We start from the raw sequence: 24,495 nt of genomic DNA on the forward strand, positions 1-24,495 counted from the left end.
AAGCTTGAGTTTCCGACCACTGGGTGGGTGGCCCTGGGAGGAAAGACCGCTGGACTCTTAGAGTGGAGAGGTGAAACTTAGGCACTTCACTGAGGAGATGAGCCACTCAGCTGTGGGGGTGGACTCATTGCTGGCATAAGAGCAGTTAGACCTGTTTCAGCTTTTTCCACTTCACCCTTTTCACAAAGGGGGCTTTTCAAACACAGTACAATGGGGGGGAAATCTTCCAAAATGTTCAGTTTTCAAAGGGGTGGGTGAAAATCAACACACTCCTGCCGAGTACCTCAGTTCTACTCAAACTGAACGTTGAGGGAACTGAGGAGACAAGAACTGGCCTCTTACCCAGATCTAGAGCTGTCTTGGAGAGCATAGGCAGCTAACCTAGCTTTAGGCCAGTCATGTTGGGGTGGGACCTGTCAGAGGCAGGCTTGTCTCTGCTCAGATCAGTGAGATTGCCTGCAGGGAGTGGGAGTTTTGGCTTAGCTTACATCCCTCTGCCATTGTTCAAAGCTGCTGGCGCACACCGATACTCTGACAAAATCCAATAGCCCTGGCCTTGTCTACACTCCAACTGGAGCTAGTCACTAAACAGGCTAGTTAAATCAAGGGACTGGCACCAGAATAGCTACAATGTTTAGAACTGTAAGGGCCTGTTTCTTAGCAGGGTTTGTCTAGATGGGGTAAAGTTTTGGAGTTTAGGTGAGTGTTCCTAGTTTGTATTAACCAACCCCTGCCCATGTGTCTCAACTTGCAAAGAGTGACTGGCTTTATGGAATAAAACAAGGACGCTTACCTGGCTTTAAACTATCCTTCCATGTAGATACAAAGCTAGAATTTCTGCACACTGGCAGGAGGTGAACCCATACTGATAGCTTCAGGTTCACCTTAACCCCCTGCACTGTTGCATCTGATTAGCCCTCTCTATGCTAGGGTCTTAAACACCTTAGCTCCCATGTTCTCTACTATCCCTGGTCTACTGTAGTGTAGACATGTGGGCTTGAGCTGAAGCCCCTGGGCTCCAGGAGCCTGAGAGGATTCTCGGGCTCCAGCCCAAACCTGCATGTCTACACCCCAATTAAACAGTCCATAAGCCTAAGTCAGCTGACAGGTCAGCCATGGGTTTTTAGATGCAGTATAGACTTACCCAGTGTAAGAACCTCTGGCTTAGCTCAGAAGTTAGCTCTGGGGTGGGAGCACCCAAGGGGGAAAAATTAATGTGTGCTCTGCATCCACCAGCAGCCAAGCTCCTCTAACCCTCCCCTGAGCGTGCCATGTCCTCACTCCTCCACCTACCTCTCAGTGCTTCCTACCCAACATTAGCATGCTCTGGGAGGAGCAGCTTTGGGGAAGATGTGGGGATTTGAGGAAGGAGTTGGAGCAGGGGCAGGGAGGGGATGGAGTTGAGGCAGAGACTTTGGGGAAAGCATTGGAATGGGACCAGAGTCAGAGGGAGGTCAAGCACCCACAGGAAAGAGGGAAAGTTGGTGCCTATGCTTGTAAACATGCTTATTGACCAACTTTGATCTTGTGTAAATCTAGAATAAATACAGTACAATCCAGTTTTACACCAGGATAAGTCAGGGGAGAATCTGGCTCATTTTCATCTTCCCTAGCAGTATTGAGGAAACTCTAATGGGACTCTGCCAGGTGTAGTAACATGCATCCTGCACCAAGGGGGATGGGCTTGTAGTCCATCCACTTTCTCTGGCACCTTCTAAGATTTTCTTTCCCACAGTGGCACAGGTATAGCTGGCTCCCTTACAAGGTCAGATCTTTCCATGCAGGAGCAGTGGGTGTTTCCTAAAAGTGGGGGAGTGCACACTGTGCCCAAATCATGGCCCTGGCCCTGCTCACTCCTTTCCCTCCCCATTGCTTACCCTTACAGCCAGTAAAGAGGGAAGGTGTAGCCCTTCTACTTTTAAAAGTGGTGGGGCCATGGCCCTTTAGCCTGCTTCATTCTGACACTCCTGTTTCAGTGCCCATGTCCACAAAGACAAAAATGTTCAAACCAAGGTGCCTAATATTAACTACTTAAATAACAGCCATGCTGGGTCAGAGCAGGGGTCCCTCAAACCCAGTATCTTGTCTTCCAACAGTGCCAGATGCTTCTGAGGGAATGAACAGAACAGGATCAAGCCTCTGTTTCCAGTCCCAGCTTCTAACATGCAGAGGTTTAGGGACAACTAGAGAATGGTGCTGTATACAGGGCCGGTGCAAACTATTAGGTGACCTAGGCGGTCACCTAGGGCACTAGGATTTGGAGGGCAGCATTTGGACCTCAGCGGCTGGATTTTCAGGCCCCCTGGTCACCACTAGTATTTAGGCAGGGGGAGCACAGGGGGGGTAGCACGCAGGGGAACTCTCACATTGGACTGTAAAGTGGGGGTGCATGCAGGACCCCTGGATTCCCCAGGACCCCACCTGGGTGGACTCACTGTGAGAAGCACATGGAGGGGCATATGCTGAATGCTCCAAGGTCAGACCCAGGAAGGTGAAGCCATGTGAGCTGCTTGCCCTGAAGACCAGGGGTGGCTCCAGGCCCCAGCACGCCAAGTGGGTGCTTGGGGCAGCAAGCCACAGGGGAAGTTCTGCCGGCGGCGTGAGGGCGGCAGGCAGGCTGCCTTCAGCAGCATGCATGGGGAGGGTCTGCTGGTCCCGCAGCTTCAGAGAACCTCCTGCAGGCACGCCATCGAAGGCAGCCTGCCTGCCGTGCTTGGGGCGGCAAAATGCCTAGAGCCGCGCCTGCTGAAGACAGTCTGCTCCAGGGGAGAGGAGGCTCCCCAAAGTCCTGACTGGCTCTGTGGGGAGCAGTTCCAGAGTATCACCTGGGGACTCTGTGACAACTGGGCATTATGTGAGGATGTACTTAGGTTTGTTTTAACCCTAGGGTGGGGAGCCGTATCTAGAAGGGCCACCTCCTTCCCCCTCTCCCCCTGCCAGGGGAACGTAGTGATGTGCCAGCTGCCGGCTGCTTCTGGAAGTGGCGTGGGGCCACTGGACATGGCATGCAGGCAGCCTGCCTGCCTGCACACTGCTGCACTGCCAGAGGAAGTCGGGGGCAGGTTGTCAGATATTTGTCCTGCATGTTGGGGGGAGGGCTATTGTTGGAGGCCCCATGCCACCACATGGTTTGTTTCATGGTAAATCTGTTCCTGACTCGGGCTGATGCCTCCTTGGATCTTTTAAAGGGCATGAGGGTGGGGGATCACGGTGTGGCCCACATTATAGCTAAGCCAACTCCTCCTTGCTTTAGCAGTCTGGGGGCAGCCCAGGAAGCTAGATAAAGCCAACTGGGTAGGGTCCCAGCAGGCTGCTGTGCAGAACCACAGGGAAGGCCAGGAGAGGTGTGGCTAGGTGGGAACTGTTGGAGAGGTACACCTAATGAAGCTGCAGGAGGGAGATGTAGAGTGTGGGGAGACAGCATCAGTTGGAGACTCACGTGGCTTGGAGGAAGAGTGGCTAGAGCACAGTCATGAAGCTATAGCACAGCAGCAGTGTCCCAGCTGGGGAAAGGAGTGACCATGAAGCAGGTCCAACAGGAAGGGCCTTGAGCAGTTAAAAGGGATCAGCAACTAACCCAGGCTGTTCTGCTCTTGATGGGATGAGGCTCCAACCAAGAAGCTATTTCAGCTGGGAAATGGGTGCCAGGGCAAGAAGTGACAGCAAACTACAGGCCAGTGGATTGGGCTGATGGCAGCACGGCTGCACAAGGAGCAATGGATGGGGATACTGGGCCACAGCAGGTGGGATCCAGACAACAGGAAGGGCTTGTCACTGAACAGTGTGGAATCCCCCATCGTTGGGGATTTTTACGTTTCAGAGTTAACACTGAGATGAATGGGGAAGTTCCTGCCTCTGTGCCTTGGGAAGAGCCGTGCTATGTGAAAAAAAGCCATTGCGACTCCAGCGCTCCCTTTCATCTTCTACCTTGCTGTCTGCATAGGAGTAGGGCTCAGTCCTGGTTCTTGACTGTAGGGCTTTGTATAGCATCAGTAGTGTCCCCCAGGGTCCCTGCCCTGCAGCAAGCCCAGCAGAAATTTGTGGGCAAATAAATAGAAAGGGAGAAACAAAGTTTCAAAGGCATTTCCCAGCAACAAAGCCGTTCTGTGTTCTCATTTCTATAGACTTCGTTCCAGAGTCAACGCATCCACGCACAGTGATGTGGCAGGAGATGCGCATCAGAGCTCCTGTTTCAGGCTCTCTGCAGACTCAGTCACAGGCTGCCCCGGACTGGGGAGGAGCCTGGTGGCAGACTAGTCTGGGATGGGGTGAGAAACGACACCTACAGAATGAGAGTGAAGCTAGGAGGCAGGTGCAGCTGGGGAGAATTGGGGGCCAGGCCAGCCCTGCTCCCACAGGTCAGCCCCATCCCAACACCCTCCCCTAATGCCCCCAAACGAGCCTCACCCAATGCCCTTTCCCCCAACCTCCAGTCCAGCCCCCTTCCTACACCCTGTCCCCAATTCCCTAGGCCAGCCTCATTCTGACAGCAGCCCCCAGCTCTGTCCATCTAGCCCAACGGTTCTCAAACTTGGTGACCCCTTTCACATGCCAACCCTCTGCATGCGACCCCTCCCCGTTATAAATTAAACACACTTTATATATTTAACACCATTGTAAATGCTGGAAGCAAAGCAGGGTGTGGGGTGACCAGTTGCAACCCCCCCATGTAATAACCTCATACCCCCCCCCCCAGGGGTCCTTACCCCCAGTTTGCAATCTCTGAGCTAGCCCCACCCGCAACCCCCCAGGCCACGCCTCCCATTATGCCCCGCCCCCAGGCCAGCCCCTCACAATGCCCCGCCCCCACCCCAGGAGAGGGAATCTCTGGAACCCCGCCCCTGCTCTGCCACTATCAAGATGGCGTCCAAATCGGTCACGCGCTGCTGCGACGCTCTAGCTCGTCGTCTCAACTCTATGATCTGCGGGCGTGTCCCTATGGCAACGGCATCGGTTACCGGCCGGAGCGTTTAGCGAAAGGAACGAGCGGAAGTCACCGCCGGGACCTGTCCAGCAGGGACCGGAAGTGCCTGGCGGGAGGAAGCTGGGTTGCCCTGGTAGCGGAGGAGTCTGGCCCTGAGGAGCCTCCCTTCCCCTCCCCGCCGCGCCCCAGAGACTCGGCGGGGCTAACCCCGTCCTCGCGCTTCCGGGTCCCAGCCCCTCCCCCCCGCGGGGTCCCCTCGCTGCTCCCGAGCCCTGCGGGGCCCCGCCGTGAACCTGGCTCCTGCCATGACCGACATGTACGACCAGGCGCTGCTGGGCATCCTGCAGCACGTGGGCAACGTCCAGGAGTTCCTCGGCGTCCTCTTCGGCTTCCTGTACCGCAAGACGGATTTCTACCGCCTGCTGCTGCGGCCGGAAGACCGGCTGGGCTTCCCGCCCGGGGTGGCGCAGAGCATCGCCCTCAAGGTAACCCGGGGCCTCGCCAGGGGCTCCCGCGGGGCGCAGCCATGGTCCCGGCTTCCCTGCAGCCAGGCGGAGTTTCTAGCCTCCTGGCTGTAAGAGGAGCAGTTCGGCCGGGGGGTCACTGACGGCTGAGTCTGCAGGCAGCCTGAGACAATGGCTTGGGCAGGTGTGAAGTGGGCCACGCCTGTCAATAGGGGGGTGAACGCTGAAACCGACAGATGGCACTCTAGGTGTGAAAGTTAACCATTTCACTGATCAGTTTGGCACAAAGATCCAGCCAAAGTGCTTGTACCACAGTCCTAAAGGGCCTCCCACCCCTTTGCAAGTGCCCCAAGCCCCAACCATCTCTGTCCCAGCCACCAGAACTTCCAGCTTCCCCATGGCGACTTCACCGGTGCAGTTCTGCCCTGTTAGTCCAGAATGAACCAAGAGAACTGAAAGGATGGGGACAGCATTGCATTAATGACTCTCTCACACCAGAGTCTGAGTGGGCCAGCATAGATCCTTGTCGGTTTCCCTCACAGAGTATAACAGTTGTTGTTCATGACACTGCCACCTTGAGGGCTGGACTAGCCCTTCATCAGTTGTTCTCACTATGTATAGTGGTGGTTAGTAAAAGCAGCAAAGAGTCCCGTGTCACCTTATAGACTAACAGACGTTTTGGAGCACGAGCTTTCATGGGTGAATACCCACTTCAGTCAGATGCATGTGATGGTGGTTAGTGGCATTCTTACACCAGGCTCTGAGTGGGGCTAGCTGTATTACATGAGCAGTTTGCACATGACCAGTGACTCCCTAGCAAAGGGTGGAGTTACTATTTGTTTTTATTTCTCGAGCTTCTAGAAATGTTTGCCACTCCACAACCAAATAAAGACCCGGGCCTTGCCCTGGGGAGCATACAGTCTGTGTGCCATGACACAAGTGAGCACTATAAACACCCAAAGGGGATGGTGAGTGAAGGGAAAAGGGAAGGATGATGGTGAGGCTGATCAGTACAGTGATTATTTAATTCCTTTGTTAGTTGCAGGTTACGTTCTTCTCCTGTCATGTCTTAGAGGTTCCACATCATGAGGTTTTGGGAGGAATTGGAATGAGGAGAGAGAGGTGTGGGCAAATAGGTTTGGAGAGAAGAGACGAAGGGAGGATCATGGTTAGTGCTGCTATTGGAGAGGAGGGCACATGAAGGATCACTTCAGAGATGTGGGCAAGGGCAGCATGATGGAAGAGGATAAGAAGTTGTAATGTGATGCACAGTACAGTGGGGAGCGATTGGAATGACACCTGGTGGGTGAACTCCTCAGAGGAAAGGGCATGAGAGAGGATATTGACAGCAACATTTTGCACACGCTGGAGGGGATACAGTTGGTGTTAAAAATGCCTGACAGGGAGTGATTGCAGTAGCCAAGGCAAGAGGAGAAGTCAGAGTGATATTGACAGTGAAGGGGGGGAATTTGAGAGACCCCTTTGGAGGGAAAAGTGTGTGGATCTGACTATAGCTTGGCTGAGAGGGTGGGGTCGAAGACCTTTCCTCTAAGTTTCAGTGTTTGCTTTCTATTTCTAAGCCTTGCTTTTCACACAGAGCTTCTCAGCCTTCTCATTTTGTGTTGAAATGCACCTTGCTTGACCTTAGCCTTTTGGCTCTGGAGTCCTACGCTGATGGGCACATTGAGAGCAGGCTTTCTTTGGAATGCTTAAAACAAAAATGGCTCAATGGGTGATCCGAGTAAGGGAGATAGGGGAAGACCTGGTTGTTTTTTTTACAGTCTAGTTTGTTTTATACTCAAAAAAACTAGTAGCTTACATTTTAAATGTCAATTTGGGGGCATACATAATCAATCAGGAGTCAATATTTACCAGTTGGTTTGAAAGGTTTGTTGTTCATGCAGCATTACAGAGCTGTGCTTGATGCCTTAGAAATCAATAGTCTGTAAAAGTTCCCTCACCCAAGGCTATTTCACTCGAAGTAAGATTGAAAGGAGTGTTGCCTAGTGGTTGGAGCCGAGGGCTATGGTTCAAGAGATTTGGAACTGTATTCTTGGCTCTGTCACTGACTTGCTTTGTGGCCTTGAGCAAGTGGATTCCCTCCCCTGGTTAAAATACAATCTTAATTATTTACCTTTCAGGCGTGTTGTATGGCTCAGTGCATGTTTGCAAAGGATTCTGGGACTCATAAAAGCCCCTAGAGAAATGTCAGATATTAAGTATTTCTTATCATCATAACGTTTTAAGGAACTGGAAATTGCCTGCTACACATGTGCATTAATTTTCAGTTAACAATTTAGTGCTGAGTATAGTGTTCCAGTGAAGTGCAGGACAAGCATGCCTTATCTGGAAGTGCACATTTGAAATAAACACAGCTCCATTTAGTATGGTGTTTATGTGAAGACATAAATGCACAGACACTAATCTAAAATACTCAGCCTGCACAGTGGCCAAGTCAGTGACGCTGTGGAAAGTTTGAATCACCTTGCTTTAGAGAAAGCTCTCTCTGCTTGGAGCTGGTACTCCAGAGCTGCAGGCAAAGCAGCATAGAAGTGAACTGCAGAGAGGACCAAAAATGGATTTGTGTCTTATTACTGAGTCATGACAGACAAAGGAGACCTGGAAGTTATTTTGTTCCTTCTTGTTTTTAATGTTGAAGCCTTGCCTTCCTTGCCTTTTGCTGGAGGACCAGAGAACTGGTGTGGGAGTTTTCTCATCCCCCAGTGGAATGGACAGGTTGTATTTTTCAGGGAGAGCGTTCACTCCAAGTGTTTCGCAGGAGTCTACATTAAATTGGTATGAACAAAAATAGAGGCAAACTAATGAGTTTTAAACAGTCTGCCTAACAATCCCTTTCCCTCTCAGTTGCTCAGGTTACGGGTCTCTTGTGATGTCGTAATCTCATTAGTTCTCCAAGCAGTTCTCCAGGGAAGGCAATGTCTGATATTTCTAATGTTCAAAAAGACAGTTAAAAAAAACAGGTAAACCTCTCTTTGAGTAAACAGTTGGCTTTTCAGGGCTTTAGGCAGCATTAAGAAGCAAACAAAACCCATGCCCATTGTTTCCTCTGCAGATCATGTTTCAATAAACAGGGCCGTACTGAGGAGGAGGAGCCAAGGGGCATGAGGAGACCACATAGGCAGTGGGCTTATACTAGAGTTGGTGATGGTGGAGGGCACAAGGAAGCTGTGTCACTGTAGTTCTGTGCTTCCCTGCCCAGCTGCAGTAGCCACTCAGAGCAACTCCCTCTCTGTCCTCCTAAGGCCGCTGCCTCTCTCACCACAGCAGCATGCCTGTTTTCCAGAAAATGGAGCAGAGTGCAGCTGCCATTGCTTTTGATAGAGCACTGAGATCTGCAGAGACCTCGGGTCCTAACATCATGCATTGCAACTTAACGTTGCATTATGGGGTTCAGATCCTGTCCCCGCTGCTTTGATGGCAGAAAGAGGGCAAAACAGCCCCCTGGGGAATATCTTCAGTACAGGGCTAGCATAGACAGCCTTCTGCGACCCCCATGTGCAGCCCCTGCCATAAGAGACTGCTGGCGAGTAGCCAGAGATGGTAAGGGGAGTCATTCCAAGAATTCAGAGCTTCAGAGAAGCCTATCAACAACTGTAGCCAACTTCTGTAAGTTAGAGCAGACCCTGGGGATGTCTTAGCTCATGCTGGGGGCTGTGCTGTCTGCAGGGGCAGCCCAGAATCCTGTGTGTGCAAAGGAGATATAAAGCCCCCTTTGCCCTCCCCCTGCTTGTCCTGTGCGACCCAAGGCAAGTACAGAATCTAGTCCCTGGACTTGTAGCCTGTGAGTGCCCAAAGGTGAGGGTGACTGGAGAGCTCTGCAGCCTGTAGTAGGAATTAGGTAGGTAAGTTGCTGTGCAGGTGGAGCAGCAGATGAGGTGACAGACTAGTAAGTGTTACAGCCTGTTGAGGAGAGAATGTGTATCTTCTAAATGAGAAACTGTGTCATGTTTCCCCCTGAGGAGTAGCTCAGGTCTAATGACTGTGTGAGAACAAACCACTGCACAGTAGCCTAAATCTTAATTTCCCCAGAGAGAGGCCATTCTGGACTCCGGCTTCTGTCACTTCCAGGACATGCTGTTTCTTTCCACTAGCCATGGGCATTCAGAGCCGAGACACTGCTCCCAGTGGTACTGTGCTGCAGACCAGTTCAGCAGTCACCCTCCCTTCTCAGCTCAGGATTTTGGGTCCTGTCCTGATTTAAAGGGCACGGTCTGAGCCTTGTCTCTGAATGCTCTGCCTTGGGCTGGTTTGTGTTTCATGATTGAAATGCAGCTGGCCGGGTGGGTCTCTATGAATAGCACGTGTGAGTCACTCACTGGGATTCTTTTGGAGCGGCAGTGCCTGGTTTCAGGCTGTGGCTGCACTAACATGCTCTTTGCCCTAATGCTTCTCCAGAGGAACTGCTGGTGGCAATGTCACTCCTTTAGAGAGAGCTCTGTCCTTCAGGCTGAGTCTGCCTGTAGCCTGGCTTCTCTGTCCAGTGTCTATTCCCAGAACTGCTGACTTCTCTAGAACTGTTGCTGTGTTACTTTCATCAGCTTTCTGCTAGCCTGACCGGGCAGCAGTACTAGCAGGTATGGATTTAAGAACAAAAGCCCAGTGAGCATGTGAACTGGGGAATTTGGAGGGGAGGAACCAGTGTGGGGTTAGGATAGGGGTGAAGTGGTACAATTGGAGAAGTAGCCAAGACCAAGTGGGTTGGGGAGTGGTGAGATTGCACCTGAAGACTCAGGCGTGGTGCAGGTTGGAAGCTGCGGATTTGTCTAATCACCCCTCCTTTGGCCTCTCTTCTGATCTCCCATCCTCCCCCAGTGGCCTCCCATTCTGTTTTCCACACACTCAAAGCAAACCCAACTCATTTCTGTTTTAGATTAAAAAAGAGAGAGAACCAATGTAATGTTGTTTGTGTGAGAGAGAGCACGGGGTATGTGTCTCAGGGTAGCTGCAGCCACGGTGAGCTGCCTCAGAGCAATGACCCCACAGTCCACAGAAAATGGAAGAATATATTTGCTTATTCCTGTGTCGCCGAAAGAATCTGTCAGCTCACTGCTCCAGGCAGGCCTGCTTCCTGTCACCAGTGTCCTATTGGAAGCAGTGCTATACTGAACTATATCAGTGCTTCTAGTGTCAAGGTGTAAACCCTGCACCACGTCTGCTTCTGAGATACATGCATATTAGCTGTGGATTGATGGCTTGGCTGCCTGCTTATTTGCTTGATTGGCTTTATCTCTTTTAGGCATTCAAGAGCTTTGAACACCTGGCCCGTCAGGATGATGAGAAGAGGCAGCGGGAGCTTGTGGAGAAGATGAGGAAAAGGGAGGAGGAAGCAGCAGCGGAGAGGACAAAAGTGCCTGCTGTAGCTCAGGAAGTTGAGATCCACTCGGCATCAGAGCCAGTCCCTGGCTCAGATGATGGTGCTGCCGCCAGGCCTCATGAGCCCACTGCAGCAGAGGGGACAGCTGAAGCGGCAGAGAGCTCTGCGGCCGCAGAGCCACCAGGAGCAGCTGCCCCAGTGGAGTCCCAGCCATCAGCATTGCCCAAGTAAGGGTTTCTTGTTATGGTACTTCCCTTGTGTCCATTGCTAGCCTAAGCAGCTCATTCTGAATAGTCTAGTCCTCAGTCCTAGCTCGCAAGGTGATGGGGTCGTGGGAAGGCTGCACTTCCCCAGGGTGGTGTTTAGATTCTTCCCAACAGAGAAAATTGTGTTGTGTGGACACAGGGCAGCCCCAGCCTTGTCAGGCCCATCAGTCAGATGAAGTGACATGGGTTCACAGAAGCATGGCAAAGCCTTCAGATTCGGTTTCCTTTGCTCCTTTTTGGGCACTTCAGTCTGTCTGCTCTCTTCTCCCCTCTAAGCAGAGGAGGTGGTCTGTTAGCGTCTCCCTCTTCACAACACTGCAGTACAATTGTTTGCTCAGCCAGGTCGCTAGGCCTTCCTCCCCCATGGTCAGGTCACACACAGTCGAGACAAGGCCACAAAGCATCTTTTCGCCCAGTATGGGATGTGGTGCTGCCTGTGCATCTCCACGGACTCTTCTACTTGACTGGGATCAGTGCATTCAGGGAAAATCTGGGCAGCTGTCCCATAATACCTTGGGAAGTTAGGTACTCAACTCCCATCGCTTTCAAACTCCCTCAGTCCTCTTTGAGCACTCTGGCCATGCACTGAGAGCAGACACACGTGGGGCAGTGCACTCTGGGAGGTTACCGCACAGAGAACTGGGAGCAGGGAGGACCAGCCAAACTGGTTATACCAGCGCAGTTAGGGTCCTACTGCACAGCAAAACAAATGACCTTGTCCCAGCCTAGGCTGCAGGCCTGGGTGCACACCAGCTTAGTAATCAAACCATAAATAAAGCTGATTGTTTCGTATGAGCTGCAGTGTCAATTTGACCAGAAGGTCAAGTTGTTTTCTTTTGTTTCTTGGGGTTTCTCACTCCCCTGTGGAAGATCGACCTGGCTCAGGTCAAGGCCAGCGCGTACATTCCAGAGCGAAGCTGGAATCTCTTCATTTTTGAACTGGCCAGTTTTTAAAGCCTCTGTGCAGACGTCTGTTACACCTGTGTGAATGAAGAGCATTCTGCTGGCCTGGGATCTCCTAAAACAATGGCAAATGACCTTTTGCAAGACTAAGTCAAAATATCTCCCCTTTCCTAGAGTGATGATGTGGGAAGGAGCTGTGTCTATTTCAGCTGGACTCTGCTCCAGGTAATACCCACTTGTCACTCTGGAGGAGCTGTTCTAGAATGTTGAGTGATCTAGAAGCACAGCTACTGCTGGGAATAGATCAGGGCATGTTCTTTGGATAGCTGGCTGCCCTGCCCTGCCCATCCCATACAAACCACAAAGACCATGGGTTGTGAGGATGGTGGAGAGGGATTGGATGGTACAGGGGACAGATGAAGGCATACAAAGCATTTTGCCTCTAGATCAGCCATTCAGATCTAGAGCAGATTAACGAATGAAAATCGTTACCAGCTGGTGGCTCTTTAACTGTCTTTGTGAAATGAAATTCAGTATGATAATTAATGGACAGGTGTCCACTTCATAACGGGGTCTGTGTGGTCCCCTTTACTGACATCCCCCTAAGAGATGCCAAGGATTGAATGGGCCACAGTGATGTCAGGCTGGTTAGATGGGGGCAGTTTGCACTTCTCTTGCCTGGGCTGTCCCTGTGACTGTATCCGGTATCCATTCAGTAGCTTTCAGCAGCACCAAATTAATGGTAAACAGCAAAGAAACATTAATAAGACACCAGGCTGATGAAGTATTAAAGGCCACACATGAGTCTCTCTGGGCTGAATACTTCCATCTAATCCTCAGGGATGGGAATGTTCCATGTTTCTGTCTGAGGAGACAATGCCAGAAGAAAGAAGAACGGAAGAAAAGGATTACCATAACTCTGTGGTTTTTGGCTCTTATAGTGGGGTGTGTGTGTGAGATCTTTAATGTACCTTTCCTGTGGTTTGAGAGAGCTGCTGTATGGGTTGTGGATCCGGAATGTATAGCCTTCCCTGCTCCTCCAGTTACTTTGTACTGTGTCTATTAAAACGTTGTTATTGGGGGTGGAAGGCAAATGTCCAGCTCCTCGTATCATGGCCTTGTGCCCTGCGTCCCCAACCCAGAGCACACGGACCATTTCATTCCTATGAGTCTGGGGTGCTAAGAGTTCAGGGCTTAGCAGGCTGGGCTCCTTTTCAATACCCTGGCATCCATCAAGAGCAGAGCTACCACCCAAAGGTAGCCCAAGGGTGTTGGGACACTACCTTGACTCCCAGAGATGGAGAAAGATAGTTCCTCCCCCTTGGCTGTGCTTTTTCTTCCTATTTCTACCCAAACAACAGTGTGTTTGGCAGGACCATCCCCTCAACAGCAGATCAGAATATTGCAGGCAAAGGATTATGGGAAGTCCTTGAATCATTGTCTTCAAACGCTGTCTCTTTGGTAGAGGAGAGGCATGAAAAGCAAAAGGCCTTGCATTGAAGTAAAGTCTCTCTAGCTCCCTCCTATTCTCCCCACCCCTGCTTATTGCAGGTTGAAAAGCTTCTGTACATGCGCTGGCTGCAGCGGAGAGGAAGCTTCTCCAGCACAGTGGGCTGTGTTGATTTTATCCCCTTCCATCATGCCACGGTTTTGCAGCAGGGCTGGCATGCATGTAACGAGGGAACAAGCTGAAAGGGCTGGTTGTGTTGATAAGTGTCTGGAGTGGCTTTCCTTGTAGGAGCGCTACAGATAGGTCTCCAGAGCCTTTTGGTGCTTCAGAATGGGGCAGCTGGAAGAGTGTGTTTTTGTCAGCACAGTCTAAGTAGCTTGCATGTTGAGTTTGTGCAGCAGCAAGTGGAAGAATGGGACAGAGTGATCCCTGGGAGCTGGAACCAAGTAACTGAGCGGATTGGTGACAGCAGTGAGCCTTCCACCTCTAGTTTTCCTGGGTAAACATGATGTATGTCGGTAATGAATGAGGCCAGTGAGGAAAAGCCATTGGAAAGAGAGAGAGGCTGATCAACTTGATTCTAGTGAGGAGTCTGACTCAAGACATCTTTGATCCATATAAAAGAACCAGGTGGCCTTCTGCTCCTGGTTGCTAGGACAGAGGATGTGAAGCAGGAGTGCACCCTGGGGGCTGCTGGATTATTCCCGTGTGGGACCAAATGCAGTAAGGATAGGAAGATTAGAAAGGAACACGAGCTTCAGGGAAGCAGAAAGAGAACGGAAGAAAAGAATGATGTTCTGCTACCAGAGTTATAGTTGTCCTGTGCATAAAACCTTCATTCTCCCAGGCCGTCAGTCTGGCACCTTTCACTAGCAGGAAATTTACAAAAAAACCTATTAAAAGTGGCAGATCCCTTGAGCCTGCCATGCAGCCGCTGCTCTGGCTAGCATGGCTAAAATCGACTTTTTCTAAAAATACATTTGAAAAATTAAATCTCTATGTGCAAAAAAGACCTGAATGCAAGCTACTAGCACTCAGGTTTAATTTCAGATTGATTGTGTTAATAGCCTGTAGGACTAAGGTTTGACTTTCTAAGTTGTCCTCTTGCTAGGAGGACAGTAGTTGCTGGGAGTAATGAGTATTTAAGGGTGGGCGCTTAAGGCCCCATAAAAAAAAAGTCCTATGAACAAATGTCTGGACTGGGGAAAATAAACAAGATGAATTAGAAGTGATACTAAGGGAAGGAGATTGACGCAGTGGGCGTAGGATGCATCTTGTTGTGGAAGTGTGTGAGCTGATGGGTACAGTGTCTGTTGGAGAGACAAAAAGAGCAGGCCCACACCTATTTAGCTGAGAGGCTTGGAATGAGCATGCTACAGCTGGGTTCTGTGAGCAGCACTGGTTTCCAAGAGCAATTGAAGTTGTTGGCTTGAGTGTCTCAAGTCCGATGGTGTGGGAGCTCAGGGACAAACTCTCTCTGTGCAACCTCATGATGTCGAAGATCAGCTGTGTCTCTCCTTTTGACCGCCTGATAAATTTGTGTTCAAGGGCTGGCCCTGGAGCTTCCATCCCATATGGGACAGTCAGGTGTTTAAACAGTGTGGTTGAACTAAGTATCCAGCAAACTGACTGGGCTGTCTAGTGGGTGCTGTAGTTTCAATGCCACTACTGTGAAGGAAGACTGAAAGAATTGGCAAAGAATCCTGTGGCACCTTATAGACTAACAGACGTTTTGGAGCAGGAGCTTTCGTGGGTGAATACCCACTTCGTCAGATGCATGTAGTGGAAATTTCCAGGGGCAGGTATATATATGCAGGTAAGCTAGAGATAACGAGGTTAGTTCAATCAGGGAGGATGAGGCCTTGTTCTAGCAGTTGAGGTGTGAAAACCAAGGGAGGAGAAACTGGTTTTGTAGTTGGCAAGCCATTCACAGTCTTTGTTTAATCCTGAGCTGATGGTGTCAGATTTGCAGATGAACTGAAGCTCAGCAGTTTCTCTTTGAACTCTGGTCCTGAAGTTTTTTTTGCTGCAGCATGGCCACCTTAAGGTCTGCTATAGTGTGGCCAGGGAGGTTGAAGTGTTCTCCTACAGGTTTTCGTATATTGCCATTCCTAATATCTGATTTGTGTCCATTTATCCTTTTCCATAGCGACTGTCCACTTTGGCCAATGTACATAGCAGAGGGGCATTGCTGGCATATGATGGCGTATATTACATTGGTGGATGTGCAGGTGAATGAACCGGTGATGGTATGGCTGATCTGGTTAGGTTGATGTCGCTGGTGTAGATATGTGGGCAGAGTTGGCATCGAGGTTTGTTGCATGGATTGGTTCCTGAGCTAGAATTACTATGGTGCGATGTGCAGTTACTGGTGAGAATATGTTTCAGGTTGGCAGGTTGCCTGTGGGTGAGGACTGGCCTGCCACCCAAGACCTGTGAAAGTGTGGGATCGTTGTCCAGGGTGGGTTGTAGATCCCTGATGATGCGTTAGAGGGGTTTAAGCTGGGGACTGTATGTGATGGCCAGTGGAGTCCTACTGGTTTCTTTCTTGGGTTTGTCTTGCAGTAGGAGGCTTCTGGGTACACGTCTGGCTCTGTTGATCTGTTTCCTTATTTCCTTGTGCACGTATTGTAGTTTTGAGAATGCTTGGTGTAGACTTTGTAGGTGTTGGTCTCTGTCTGAGGGGTTAGAGCAGATGCAATTGTATCTCAGTGCTTGGCTGTAGACAGTGGATCGTGTGATGTGCCCAGGATGGAACCTGGAGGCATGAAGGTAGGCATAGCGGTCAGTAGGTTTTCGGTATAGGGTGGTGTTAATGTGACCATCACTTATTGCACTGTGGTGTCCAGGAAGTGGACGTCCCGTGTAGATTGGACCAGGCTGAGGTTGATGGTGGGGTGGAAGCTGTTGAAATCATGGTGGAATTTTTCCAGAATCTCTTTCCCATGGGTCCCCCTATCACGGCTACCCCTCTGATACTTGAAAGAATTGGGTTTGTTTAGTTTGGAAAAGAGAAGACAGAGGGGACATGAAGCAGTTTTCAGGTATCTAAAAGGGTGTCATAAGGAGGAGGGAGAAAACTTGTTCATCTTAGCCTCTAAGGTTAGAACAAGAAGCAATGGGCTTAAACTGCAGCAAAGGAGGTTTAGGTTGGACATTAGGAAAAAAGTTCCTAACTGTCAGGGTGGTTAAACACTGGAGTAAACTGCCTAGGGAGGTTGTGGAATCTCCATCTCTGGAGATACTTAAGAGTAGGTTAGATAAATGTCTATCAGCGATGGTCTAGACAGTATTTGGTCCTGCCATGAGGGCAGGAGACTGGACTCGATGACCTCTCGAGGTCCCTTCCAGTCCTAGTATCTATGAATCTATGACCTGGGCTGAGCCTTCAGGATCTTTAGGGAACTCCACAGCAGGAGCCAATGAATTTGTCTACATCTCCTGGCTGGTGTGAGGTCTGCGTGGCTAGTGTTACTACAGTGACTGAGTGTGGTTAAGCTTGGAAGGGAACTGATTGTGTAGAGCTTCTCCAGCGTTGTATTTTCTGAGGCTAACTGCGGTGGGTATTGTCCTGTTTGTTAAAGAATGGCTCAAAGTGAAAAAAGCAGGAAGAGAGACAACTTCTTTCAGTACAGCCTGCCCCTTCAGAGGAGCGACACTTGGGGCAATTTCAGGAAAAGCCACTCTTTCAGGGGTGGGGAGTGTTGGCAGACATGGCGTTGCAGTATCTGCGTTGGCCATTCTTTTAGCAGCCTGGATCTTCCAGTCCCCTGTGGTGTGTGACGGGGAGATCCAAGAACAAGACGGCCTTGTCATGAGTACCTCATCCTGTGCGTGGTCCCTGTAATGGGCATCAATCGGCCACACTTGTTGGGAGAGGAATGTTCAACTCTCTGTAAGGAAGAGTACAAGAGGCTGGGCTGCCATTCTTCAGCCTGCTCTCACTCTGGAAAGCCAGGCTCTGCTGAACAACTTTGCTGCTGACATTGCTGAGTGAGAAGGGCTACTTCAGGCAGTCACTAAGGAGCAGTGTCTCTGCAGCCCCTCTGCCAGCTAACTGGATCTCCTCCTCTTTCAATATCCAGCCCCGAACCCATTGAAACCCCCTGCGTGACAACCCTCTCCCTACTCCTCTCAAATGCGTGCACGGCTGTGTCATTGCAGGGATCAGTAGAACCAGGTGAGGAGCGGCAGATTCTCTGGATAAGGGCTCTCAGGCCCAAAGTCCTGCAGGAGTGCCCGCTGCTCAAAGGGGCTGCTCAGAACTGAGAGATTCCTGGCCTGCAGAATCTGAATAGGGCTGTTTTGCTAAGCTGACTGTAGCTAGTGCTGTCTGCCTCTGGGTGGCGCTGCAGTCACCTGAAAGAATGTCGAGGGCTGAAACATGCACTCAGATAATAGCTATTAATAATTTAAAGAGTGAGTTCCTTCTGCACAGCCACGCCCCTCCGCCCCCCCCCCCCCGGCAAAATTCAATGCCACCAGCCTGGTTAGTAGGAGCTTATGAATAATGCGCATCCCCAGTAGCTAGCTGAATGCAAAAATGAGATAAAACAAAAATATTTTTCTCTCTTCTCAGGGGGAAAAATAAAGAAAAAACCAAACATGTTAGTTCCCCAAACCTTAGTGCCGTGTAAATGTAGGGCATTTAGCATCCCGGCTGGATGAGTCCCTGGGTTCCTGGGCTTGCATCCCGGTACCTCTTGTAAACTGCCTCAGTATGGTCATGGCTTTTACGTGGCTGCAGCAGGTTTGGTTCTGCTCTCTGGATAGTGCCGAATAGGCACTTCCCAGGGACTGTGTGGACAAGAGGCTTGGGCAAGTCACTTCGTCTCTCTGGGCCTTCAGTTCCAGTGGAGGTAATAGCTGGGCCCTTCCCCACAGGGGTGTGTTTGTGTGTGTGAGTATGTACGTTAAAGATGGTGAGGTTCAGATACTGTGGGAATGGGGGCCAGAAAAGTACTTTGAGAGACTCTGTTATGGTGAAGGCCTCTTCAGTGCAACTCTTACCCACCCACGTATACAGGCCATTCCCAGCCCCATCGCAGGGCAGAAGTTTCCCTGGCACTTCTGCCTGTGTCTACCCACCATTCCAGTCCACGGGTATCTCATGAGCACATCTCCCATCAGTTACGCTCTCCTAAATCTCAAGCCACTTGGTACTCCCACCTGCTCCCTTTTGGTTGAGCGTGGAATGACCACATCTGAGGGAATCTGGGCTTTGATCGCTCTCACGCAAATAAAGCGCTTAGCTCTGCACTCCCCCTTGGCACTCCTTGCAGCAATGAGATGGGGTAGCCTGGCTGCAGCCACCTCTCATTAATCAGGATCAGACTCCCTTGTGCCCCACGTCCTCACTTCACTGTGCTCCCATGCAGCAGTGGGTAAGGCCGTGCCATTAAGGGACAGAACCAGCACCATCTTAGGCTTAGTCAGTGCAGGTGACAGAGGGCATGTCCATCTCCCCAGCATGGGCCTGCTGATCCCTGGTGGGCTTTGTCAGGCATATGGACACTACCCCACCCATGATGAGGTGTCTCCAGCTCCTGTAGGATCATAGCAGGGGAAAGAACACTTAGTTTGCAACCATGTGGCTTGCACAGGGTGGTGAATTCCCCCCTCCCCCTTCTTCGCAAGCAATTCCCATCTGCTCCGAGAAGCCATTCTCTTCATCATTCATGTTGCTTGAGCTCAGCTCCTAATTTTGAGCATCTCCCTTCTCACCCAGCCCCCTTCTTGGATTTGGCTCTGCATACATTTGCCACATAGCATTCAAAATAGTGCCCGGCTTCCCACATGTGCTGCAGTGCAGTCTGGCCTTTGAGTTCTATTTATGCTTCTTGACTCTGGCTCTCAGTTCTTCTCCAAGTGCTTCTCTCCAGGAGGCTGAACTTTAATACTGACCTAGTGCTTCATCGCTGTGCGGTGGGCTAGCAGCTCTTGAGAAGAAGCTGCTTCCCAGTGTTTTCTGGGAATTAGTTAATTTCCAGAACCACACAGATGTTTGGAAAGCCATAGAGATCCGGCAAAGGCCGGAGGATGAGTGAAGCGAATATCACTGGGAGTCTAAATATGGTTCAGGATGATGGATGTCTCATCTTCCCTCTTATGTATTCTCTCTCCGGATAGTTATACAAGAACGGCCAGACTGGGTCAGACCAAAGGTCCATCTAGCCCAGTGTCCTGTCTTCTGATAGTGGTCAATGCCAGGTGTCCCAGAGTGAATGAACAGATCAAGTGATGCATCCCCTGTCGCTCATTCCCAGCTTCTGGCAAACAGAAGCTAGGAACACCTAGTTCTCCCTCCCACTCTCGCCTCCACACACAGCACTTCTTCACTGGTGCCTGCAGAGGGGCAGCGTCCAAGTGGGTCCTGGTCAGTTTCACAATGCTCTTGCTCAGACGAGGAATTGCTCTGTGCCTGAGCAAAACCAGGTGGGTCTTGTGAGTGTGGAAGGAGTAGCAGCAAGTGAATCTCCTACCTGCTACGAGCAGCAGTAGAGCCAGAGGCTCGCACCAGTTCTGCTCTTGCACAGAGCATGGCACCTCTGGCCCAGCAGCCTTGTGTCAGTTCCATGCTGGGGGCTGTGCTTAATACTGGGAGCACCATTCTAGGAGAGGAGGCTAGTGGGAAAGGGAGCAGAAGGGGAGCTTAAGTGAGGCACGTGCAGGAGGGATGGGTACACAGACAGTGGGGAGGTGTGATAGGTTACCAGCAGGCAGAACTCAGGGCTAAGCTTGCTGCATGGCTGCTGCACTCTATCCCACTGCTCTCGGGTGCAAGGATGGAGCAGCATCTACCAGGCTCAGCTAAACAGATTGTCTCCACCCTACAGGATCTATGGAGGATGGAAAGACCCCTTTAAAGATGAGAGGCTTAAAAGGAGGAGATAGAAGAAGCAGAAGCTGGTTACTGGCTGTGATTGAAGTTCAGGGAGCAGGTGGCAGTCAAGGTCTTTCAGCTTCTGCCACAGTAGCTTGTGGGATCTGGAGCCTAGTGAAGCTCAGAAATCAAGCCCCAGCTCCCTGCAATTTGAAAGTGTTGGGAGGTGGGGTCCACACTTTCCTTCCCCGGGCAGTCTGAGAGAACCCAGCACAGCTCTCCTTTGTACCCTGGGCAGCCCATGGCTCTGGCCCCACTCTGACACAAGTCCAGGGGTAGTGAGTTAAATCCTGTGTTACATCTTGAGAAATATGTGTGCTTGGCGAGGAGAGGGACTGGGGTGGTGGCAGCCTGCATGGGCCCAGCAGGGAGAAATACCTGGCTCCCACAGTGATGGTGGCAGCAGCGGGGAGAGGCCCTGAGAAAAAGGATGACCAGGGTCTCTAACCACCAGTGACCAGGACTCCTGCACTGGCTCAACTCATGGTGACTCCACCCAACTGCTATTCCCTTATGGGCAGCAGGGAGTACAAGAAGCCACGGCTCTCAGCGCTCTTCTGTGTTAGCAGGGCACGTGGCAAAGAATGGAGCAAACCAGTCAGTTTGGAGCTGCCGAATCTCTGCACCTGTGTGACCCAATTCTCACTCACTTCCTTTTTGTAGCTCACACGTGGCTGGAAACTTTCCAAACCCCAGAATCAGAGCAGCAAAACAGACTCCCGGTGAGACTCCTAGCAGCAGCTAAGGGAGCAGTCACGGTGCCTTATTGCTTGGGAAAGGTTTTCCAGCTGCAGCCCGAGAACTCGTAATGCAGTGACACGTGAATGTCACCCGCAGGTCACTGATCCAGAGCAACCAAAACCCTGGGCCGGGGGGTTCTGCAGCAAGACATCTGTTTGCTTTAGAAAAGCCCTCGGAGCTATAGGGGAAACAAATGAAAGGATCGTAGAGATTTAGAAAAGAGCTAGACCAGTAGGAGTCAATATTGTTGAATGGTTAGAACGGGGGACTCCTAAGTTCTGTCTCAGCTTTCCCACTAACTCACTTTGCATATGCTACACTGCCAATTGCTTGGGCTTGAACCTGAGCAGCTGAAGTTAAAAGCTGAGGGTATGGCTACATTTGGAATTTCAAAGCGCTGCCCCAGCAGCGCTTTGAAGTGCAAGTGTAGTCGGAGCGGCAGCGCTGGGAGAGAGCTCTCCCAGCGCTGCATGTAAACCACATCCTTTACGGGTGTAGCGTGCAGCGCTGGGAGCCGCGCTCCCAGCGCTGCCGCCCTGATTACACTGAGGCTTTACAGCGCTATATCTTGCAGCGCTCAGGGGGGTGTTTTTTCACACCCCTGAGCGTGAAAGTTGCAGCGCTGTAAAGTGTGAGCGTAGCCATGGCCTGAGTTGCTGTGTCTTCACTGCTATTTTAATCCACATTAGCTAATGCAGGCTAAGATCCCACCTTTGTTTTTGCAGGGCAGACATATCTCCTGTGATGTCGGGGACGCCACGTAACTTCTGTTCTTTGTCACCATCTGTAAACCAGGGATCATGGAGTTGCCCCACAAGGGAGTCTTAATCATTGACTGTTAGGAAGGGCTTGGAGACTCTTCACTGAAAGGCAAGGTAGTGCTTACTGTCGTGCAGCCAGCCAGAGCTGTGTCATATCCCAGCTCCCTTAGGCACAGCCCCAGCAGCCTGACCTTTGCCCCTCTCCTGGCGATGCTTGTGATGTACTCGGTAAGGCCACTCTCTGAGCAGGTAAAGTTCACTGCTGTAACTTCCCAGTAACTAGGTGGATAGGAACGGCAGTGACCTACAAAATCACTCGTTGCTTTCCAACTCCGTGTCCCTAGCGAGAGGCAGAATAAAATTGAACTGAAACATGTTAATGTGGTGAGCTCTCCCAAGAGCGAATGCTGCTTTTCCTGGAGGCATCTGCGTGAAATTAACTGTTTCTAGGGCATGATGGTTTCAGTCCTATAGAGTTTCTATGAGAGTCTAGAGTGCTTCAGCTCAGGAACAGCCTGGCCTGCCCAAAGCTGAACTGACTGTCACAAGCGCTTGCAATATCAGCTGCTCTAGAAGGGAAAATTGATCCATATGGAGAAGACTCTTTCTCCATTTCTCCCTGTGCTCTTAACAGAAGTGTTGGGGGTTCTACTTCACTTGGTACTCTTGCATGGTAGTGAAGTTCAAATGGCCGTCCCAAGCTGCTGGGAAGGGGAGAGAAATGAAGTCAAGTTTTGCATTGACTCATTTAGGAGTGGGATTGACCGCAGCTCTTTACTGTTAACTTGTTGTAAAGGGGACTGGCTGTGGGCTGCCCAGATTCCTGTGTTGAATGGCCCATTCTGCTCGCTCTGGCATTGCACAGTACAGAAACCAGTTTCAGCTAATACTCATTAATTTCCCCACTGAAGGCCGTTTGGTATTTCGGATTCGCCGATGACTCACAAATACCCGACCATTACAGTTACAATCAATGGTATATTTTGGTGGCTCCAGCCTGACCCCAAAAGGTCAAGGGACCGCAGTCAGTACTGTGGGGCAGAGTCTTTGTCCTGTTGCATTCTCTCTTTGCCCTGTTCAGGCAGCAAGTTCCCCTGCTGAGCATAGCAGTGTCCCCTTGTTGTACAGGAGCCCGCTCTGCGAGCTTTCCTGCACCTTTCCTGTGGCCTCTGATGCCTGAATCCTCTCTTTCCCCAGGCACCTGGTATGCTGCAATGGGTGGAAAGAGGCCCTCTCCTGTGATGGTGAAGTTCTGAAGTGTTTTTCAAAGGAGATAAACACTTGTCTCTAAGACAAGATTCCCTCTACCCTCGAATCACCTGTGTGCCAGAGCTCTAGCTATGACTCAGGCTGGCTCTGCAGTTACGAGCCTTTCACAGCTGTTGTGAAATCACACTCAGGGCACAATTTCTAAATGCTTTAATCGGGCATCCAAACTGCGCACTTCGTTGCTAAGAGCATCCGGAGTTCCAGTCCTCTTGCCATGGCCTGTCACTAAGGGATTTGGGTGCCTGGCCTCAAAAATCAGGCCCTGAAACAACGAACCTCCACCCCCAAACCTATGAAATTTCTGTTGTTTCTCTTAACAAGCAAAAAATCCCTGTGCTGGAGGCAGAAGGAAGAGGTGTACCTGATTTTAATAAAACATAAGTGTCCTTCTTAAAATATCGATGCTCATCAAAATAGAGAAATTCAGTGTGGAAAATCACCAAGCAGAATTCAGACTTTTTAATGCCATATTCAAGTGGTGCGGAAATTCAGACTAGGTCACCTTGTGCGTGGCTTAAGGGTCTACAGGTTTGAAAGGCCACATTTCCTTGGAATTGTAGGTTTAAACCCTGTCAGGAATTACTTGGTCCTTCATCCTTCGAGGGAGCTAAAACTGAATCCAGTGCAGTTCACTATGTGGGGGTGTCTCAAAGGAGACCTTTAAAGCCCAAGCATGTGTGAGCTCTGTGTGATCAATAAAGATCCCAGGGGACTTTTCCTAAAAGTAGCATGTCCTGCTATCCTTGACCTAAATTTCCCAGCAGTAGTGAAACCAACTGACGACCAGGTGGAGTTTTTCTGGAAGCTGGCGGTGACATTTTAACTAGTTTAATATCAGTGAAGTCGACTCTCTGCTGAGCCATTCCATAAATAACTTGAAATCAAAGCAGAAGAATGGAAAACCATCTGGAGAGAGCTTGTTTCAAAAGAGCAAATATCTGACCAACAGAATTTGTTGGGGGAGAAGAGGGAAAGCTCCTGGCACATGGAGGAAAAATCTCTCTCCTGAATCTTTGCAGTAGCTGAGAATCCTGCAAGGAAAAATCTGAATCGTGGTCTCTAGCTCTTCAGAGGGCCCAGTGGCTATTGACCAGAGCTGACAGACACAGTGTGCGTGCCTGTAGTTACAAACCTACTATGGGCAGGGTTGATTGCCCAGGATAGTTGCTGGTTTCATAAGGCTGCACCTGCAAACATTGTAGCTGTAATTCCTCACAGATGTGCAACTCCACTAGCAACTGTTGGTGTGACCAGGCTTCTGGCTTGGTTGTAGCATAGAGGGGACACTGGTGACTTACCATAGGGTCATTTAACCTTACTTATGTAATACATAGTGGAAACATGCCTAAGTACTGCTCACATTGCAGCTTCCATCATGGCTACTACTGTGGTGATGAGATGGCTTCAAAGCTTGCTAGTGTAGGCAAGGTCTATCAGCATGGTGGCCACTAAGGGCTTGATCCAAAGCCCACTAAAGTCAATGGGAATCTTTCCACTGA

General features: G+C 50.5%; 1 protein-coding gene across 1 annotated transcript in view; it reads left to right on the forward strand.

The window, feature by feature from the left end:
- Nucleotides 1-5,008: 5,008 nt before the first annotated feature.
- NUDCD3 (NudC domain containing 3) overlaps nt 5,009-24,495 on the forward strand; it is a 64,836-nt gene continuing 45,349 nt past the window's right edge. Inside the window, exons 1-2 of the mRNA XM_050937536.1 lie at nt 5,009-5,409; nt 10,646-10,950. Of these exons, the coding sequence (XP_050793493.1) occupies nt 5,230-5,409; nt 10,646-10,950 (485 nt within the window). The 5' untranslated portion in view covers nt 5,009-5,229. The remainder of the gene's footprint in view (nt 5,410-10,645; nt 10,951-24,495) is intronic.

The sequence above is a fragment of the Gopherus flavomarginatus genome, chromosome 2, assembly GCF_025201925.1.
Source record: "Gopherus flavomarginatus isolate rGopFla2 chromosome 2, rGopFla2.mat.asm, whole genome shotgun sequence".
NCBI classification, from domain to species: domain Eukaryota; kingdom Metazoa; phylum Chordata; order Testudines; family Testudinidae; genus Gopherus; species Gopherus flavomarginatus.